The sequence below is a fragment of the Columba livia genome, chromosome 13 (assembly GCF_036013475.1).
Source record: "Columba livia isolate bColLiv1 breed racing homer chromosome 13, bColLiv1.pat.W.v2, whole genome shotgun sequence".
Classification (NCBI taxonomy): Eukaryota; Metazoa; Chordata; class Aves; order Columbiformes; family Columbidae; genus Columba; species Columba livia.
Genome location: NC_088614.1, coordinates 12,079,093 through 12,085,113, shown reverse-complemented (window position 1 = coordinate 12,085,113; position 6,021 = coordinate 12,079,093). Strand labels below are relative to the sequence as shown.

The following is a 6,021-nucleotide window of genomic DNA, read 5'->3' as shown; positions in this document are numbered from 1 at the left end:
TTGTGGGCAGGGGAGGGGACACAACTCACCTGGCAATTAAGAAAAAGCCTTTTTGCTCAGCCCTAACTTTGGACAGTGATTTTGTTTAGTCAGGAATCAGTAGCAGCCTTCTGCTTCAGGTAAGGAAGGAGGAGATGTCTTACACCTCCATTAGTGACACGTGGGGTTTATTTAACAGAAGATGATGCTGTCACAAGGCCAGATTGCAGCTCCAGCCCCCAGGCACCTGCAAAGCTGCTGCCTGCTCTGGTCACGCTGCTTTTCCACCCATGACCCAATGCTTATCTCACTCCTGACTGCAGATGCAGATAAGCTGTACCCTCACATGACTCCCTGGCACCCAAAATTAAAATATGGCAAAAGCTTGTTCCTTCCCCCGAGCTTTATTTAGCCAAAATGAACAAAAGAATCCCGTCTGCTAACGTATTTGTTAATATTATTTGCCCAACAAAACTAGAATAATAATCAGAGCTCCAGAGCAGTTACTTCATGATTTATTTTAGGCACGTAGTGCAGACATGACACTTTGCTATTCCTGTTTTGAAAGTTCTGCAGCTCTGGGGAGAAACGCTGACACTTCTCATGGTGTGAACTCAAGCGAGACACCGTCGCTTTCATCCTGGCTAACCACCTGATTAAAGAAACATCACTTCAATCTCCCACCTGTATTCTGAGGGCATTAAGATGCCTCAAGGAAAACTGCTCTCCTCAATGCACCCCTGTCCTCCTCTGCGGCCCAGGTTCCCATGCTGAAATCAAGATCCACTGCAAACAATATTCATATAAAGAAAATAACCTTTATTAGACAAATCAATCAAACCCTGAAAAAAACAGTCAGGTAAACATTACTAAAGGTTTTTCCAGCAATGCAGAAACCTTTGAAACTGAGAAATTCAGGAAGGTTCATGTTCCTTTTGTTGCATTAGTAAAGTCTCTCCCTCTTGTGCCACGAGCTATTGCTGTCTTAACAACCCAAAAATCTTGCATTAACTCAGCAATTATTTTAAAACAGTAACTTTTAAAGAGTTCCCTGTGCAACTGTTTCCCACACAATTTTGTACAAATGTGTCAAACTCTGTTCTCTTTGCCTAAAAAAAAAAAACAACCCCCACAAGGTTTTAAAAAACATCCAGCTTATTAAAAATAAACAAGTGTTTTCTGTACAGTACAGGAATTCCAAGCGTGAAGGAACATGGTCTTTACACTGAGGGTAACTCAGCTGGTTGCGAGGTTTAACACCTCAGCTGCAGCACAGCGCTGGCGAGGACCAGGCAGCTCCCTCACCCCACAGCTACGGGCAGAAAAGCACAGATTAACAAATTCCTGCTCCATCTTCTGCAGGGTAAACGTGACACCAGCTGGCGGAGCTGACTGACAGCACTCCATCAACCAGGAGTAAACAGGAGCTCAGCAGCAAGTAACTACAGTTTCCAAAAATGCTAATTTTCACTTCCGCTAAGAGCACAGAGAGGGTGTCACAGCCACGCAGTGAGCTTTGATGTTACTCACGAATAGGCAACATTGGAACACTCCAGATGAGATGCATTTAAGGTTCAGCATTATAATCAACCTTTTATACTTAAAACCTGTAGGTCTCAAATGCTACCACCATCCAAAGCCCCTCAAACGAGCCAAAACCCAGAGGGGCCGAGTCAGAGGCGAGACAAGCAACCAGTCCCCAGCCCCAAAAACACCAGGGCACAGCACGCTGCAGTTCAAACACTGCCACTCGCACCCTGGGTGACTGAAACCCAGCCCCACAGAGAGACAGAGACTTGCTGCAGGGCCAGCAGCCGCACGGGGTGCCAGGCTTAAAATTAGAGACAGGAAATTTGGTGATTTGTGTGACATCTCTGTGGCTGCTCTGGAGCCCCCGCCCTGCCCCGGCCTTCCCACCGGCATCCGGGAAGTCTCCACCTGGGAATCTTCCTCCTCTCCCGGGGAACAGGCTCAGGTGTGAGGTTCAGCTGGCAGTTGGTTAGTGCAGAGATGGCACAGTGAGACAAAGAGCTGACAGGTAGTTAAGACAGAGATAAGCTCAGCACTGAGGCACTGCAAGAATCATCTGAGGAAACAAGTCATTCTAACAATGAAATTGCTTTTATTAAAACAGAAGTGTTAAGCCAAGAAAATAAATTATTGCTATGATAGACATATTTAGAACATAAGGAAGGACATTAAATCTTGAGCTCCAGGTCAATATAACCCTGAAACAAAGTTACACTACTTTTCTTAAATACCTCAGTTTCTCTTCATGCCCTTCCAAAAACTTTATAAAATGTGCAGCTTACAGAACAAACAGTAACAGAGTCACTTGTAACAAAAATCTGTACAGCTCATAGCTTTAAAAATAATATTTTTTTTTTTCCCAAACTGCTATGTTACTTATTACTCATAAATATAGGGCTAACAAGTTTTGAATGCCCAGGGTCCCATCCAACACCAAAGCTATTACATGTAGTTGACAGAAACCTTCTTGGGACTTGCCCCAGCCAGAGGTCAGGTTTGGGCTGTTTGAAAGAGCCTAATTATGTGTCTTAAAAAAGAAAAAGAATCTTCATGGGTGAAGACTGTCTCCGCGGGTCAGAGGCCTGGGATCTTCAGAGAGTTTGAAATGGCAATCAAACCTGGAACACAGCACCGTGCAATGGGTTAGACTGGCTGGACCCCCGTGACAGGGCAGGATCCCACAGGTCCCTCTGTCCTGGCCAGCAGTGATTTTTGCAAAACACTTGAAAAACCACTGTTTGTCAGAGCTGTGTTTTGGTGGGGAAAGAACATTTGATGGTAAGAGCCTCAGGCAGAGGCACCTGCAGAGCCTCTGCACCTCAGGACTCACCCCAAGGCTACGTGCTGTTGCCCCACCCCACCACTTCCATGGCCACTTCAAAGGTCTTGTCTGTGTCTCACCCCAGAGGGGCTCCAGAGCCCAAATTTTACCCTTGGCTGGTTCTGTTTAGCTGGTTACAAATTCCAGTACCTGCAGATCACAAGCCAGAGGCCTGTGTGCTTGTAACACCTCCACAGTACCAAACCTACAAGGCATCTACCTCCTTGTGCCTTGACTCTTCGCCCTAATCCTGCCACATTCATACCCTCTGCTCCCTGCCAAAAGGGCAGCTCCATCCTAAGGACAGAGAGGAAAAAGCTGAGCCAGAAGCAGGCTAGTTTGAGTGGGTCACGACATGACTTTCCAAGGGCTGTCACCCACATGTAGGAAGCCCCGCCTGGCTGCAAATCTTGCCAGGGCTCATCCCTCCTCAGATCAACAGCAACTTCCTCACAGACAAGACATCCTCCAGAAATCTGTACGTACAGGAGAAGCTGTACATACTGGCAGCTCCCTCAGGACATCCTGACCATAACCTAAGCAGGTTCCTCTGCCTGGTGATGTGTAGTTTCCTGCACATCAGCTTCAAAAGAAACTGTGGGACAAATCCAGCTTGGGGAGAATACCACAGATTCCCCACAGCAGTTCAGAGGGACCAACAAAGAGTCAGATTTCAGCAAACAGCCACAAGAAACAGATTAGTAGTTAGACAGCTGGGCGGCGTTCAGAGGAAAGCAGCTCATCTGAAAGCTCATGACTAGATGGTGCTCAAGCCTCTACAACCTGAAAGTGATTTTGCTTGTTTGGCTTCTGCTCCTTCGGGCCAGAGAGGCATCAGACTGGCCGTTTAAGGTGACGTCTCTACAGAAGCCATCTCTGTGGGAGTGGGTCTTCTCTAACCAGATGAAGCAGAGTCTCAGAGATGGGTCAGGAATGTGTGTGGAACACTTCTCATCATGAAGCAGAGGGTGAAGTTCTCCTGACTCAGAGCTACTGACAAATCTGACCAGCACTCAGAGCTGCTGGAAAATCCCCTTCAGGGGCTACTTACAACAACTCCGCTTCCTTAGGCGGTATACGTGTGCAGAGGGGCTCACACTATTGTCGAAGAACTTATGGTGACCTGGCCTGCTTTCTGCAGAGGAGAGAAGCCAGCGTTAGTACAGGGTTAGAGGACAACAGCATCAGGACACGATCTAGTGAGAAGGCAAGCAGCTGAGAACTCTAAGGAACATACGAGGAGACACACTGACATCTCAGAGTGACTGGCTCCCGCTCCTGCATCTCACTGCTCCCCAAAAAAGGCCCAAATTTCCCAGGAAAGGAGCTTAGCAGCATCTGCAGCAGAGCTCCAGCCATCCCCAACCCATGACAGCATTACAGCTCATGTGTGCAGCACCCCCTCCTGGTGTAGTCTACAGCACTGCAGGTCCTTTCCAGTGCATCTCCTCAGGGACCTTGGCCACAACAGGGGAGACTCTTGTGACAGAGGGGCTTTCGCCTGCCCAAGAGAGAGGTCACTTCCCCACAGGGACTCCCAGCCCAAAAGCAGCATCTTCAGTCCCGCCACAAGAGACAGCGCTTTGAACCAGGGAGGCAGTTGCAGGAACAGGCAAAGTGAAGAGCGTACTTTGGCTGCTGGCACTTACTGCAGAAATGTACTGGCTGTTTGTGAACCTGGGTTTCTCCTCCACGGCGGAGCTGTGTTGTGAGCCTAGGGGCATGTAGGGGGGTGAGCCCACGTCTTCACAGAAGCTTTCTTGTGGGATGCTGGAGACACAGCCGCTATCGGAGCCACTGGAGCCGCTGCCTGACATGCAGTGTGATGATTCTGAGCTCTCTGTTGCTGGGGAAAGAGAGGAAGGCCACTCTGATGACCATGAATTTGGCCTACATGACCTGTACTTGATACTTGATAATGTATCTGTTTGCAAAGGCACTGGCCACACAAGCCCACAGATAGGCCACACTCCTGTCTGGGCTCCTTTAAAGCTACAGGCAAACAAAATTAACCCAAGGGAAGTGTCGCAAATTTTGCTGGAGGTTGGTATAGACTGGCCAGGGAAGTTTATATGGGGAAGCCAATGAGTCACTGGATCAGGCTGATGACAGCAAGGGACAGTGTGCCTCATACCAGAGAGGCAGAGACACAAGCACTGGCCTCCATGGCCACAGTAGCCTCAGCACGTGGCACCCAGCCTGCCATGGGGATCGCTGCAGATCTGTGGGCACTTCACTAACCCCTGCGTCCAAGCAAACTCCCCATGACCACTAAGACAGAGCTGGCATGAAGGGCAGTGGCCTCCTTGCGCCAGTCTGGGTACGAGACAGAGACTGCCATGACCCCAGGGAGCCTGGTCTGACCGCACAGCGCAGAGCAAGGTGTAGGGGACAAACCCGCACATCCCAGGGTGCATTGCAGAGCAGCAGGCTCGTACGTACTCAGTGACGGCTGGCTGCTCGTCTCGTGCTCCAGCTCATCTTCCTCGATACAGGTGCCAATGTCAAAGGGGCGGCGGGGGGCCAGGACGCCTGGCAGCAGAGCCTGGTCCAGGTACATGTGGAGGTTGAGGGGCCCCAGCAGGGAGGAGGAGGAGGAAGGGCTGTACGCAGTGGGGGTGCTGCCAGCGGAGAGCTGCGCCTGTGTCCTCTTGTATGGGTTGGAATGGTCAAACAGAGACACCGCAATTGATGCTCTGGTCCTGGCGCCTGTCAGAAAACATACCAAAAAGGCCTTGAGTGCCATTCCTGCCTAGCTCACTTGGGGCAAGGGGTCAGGCACAGCTGGCACTCACCTCTGCCTTTCATGATGTAATCGATAGCGCGGTCATTGATGGCTGCCTCGCTGGGTTTGATATCCAGGAATGGCTTGTTGCCTACACCCATGGAGACCATCTCCTGCATACGGATTTCTGGAGGGGAAAAGACCCACAGCCACATCATGAGGTTGATCCAACCCACCCCACAGGTTGTAAGCAACCCCAGGCCAGAGCACTTCTGGGCAAGGCTGCTTCTGAACTCCTGAGATTAGATCTGTTCTCCGCTTGCTCCCCAGTCCCGATGAGTCTCCACAGACAAGCAATCATGCCCTGCGCTGGCCAAGTAGCTCAGTGCCATGCCACCTAGGAGAGCCCTGCCAAGCGGGAAGCCTGGGGTGGAGAGGAAGGACTTGGCCAGACAGCTGCCACTCC

At 50.2% G+C, this 6,021-nt stretch overlaps 1 protein-coding gene across 15 annotated transcripts in view; it reads right to left on the bottom strand.

Annotated features, from left to right (window-relative positions):
- Nucleotides 1-777: 777 nt before the first annotated feature.
- PLEKHG4 (pleckstrin homology and RhoGEF domain containing G4) overlaps nucleotides 778-6,021 on the bottom strand; it is a 95,520-nt gene continuing 90,276 nt past the window's right edge. For 4 of the 15 annotated variants that reach the window (XM_065029055.1, XM_065029058.1, XM_065029061.1 and 1 more), the window contains 5 exons: nucleotides 5,626-5,742; nucleotides 5,273-5,539; nucleotides 4,480-4,676; nucleotides 3,882-3,965; nucleotides 778-2,627 (listed from right to left, as the gene is read on the bottom strand). In XM_065029055.1, coding sequence (XP_064885127.1) covers nucleotides 3,924-3,965; nucleotides 4,480-4,676; nucleotides 5,273-5,539; nucleotides 5,626-5,742 — 623 coding nt within the window. In that variant the 3' untranslated portion in view covers nucleotides 778-2,627; nucleotides 3,882-3,923. Of the gene's footprint in view, nucleotides 4,677-5,272; nucleotides 5,540-5,625; nucleotides 5,743-6,021 lie in introns of all 15 variants that reach the window. The other 11 variants (XM_065029050.1, XM_065029051.1, XM_065029052.1 and 8 more) reach the window with 4 other exon arrangements.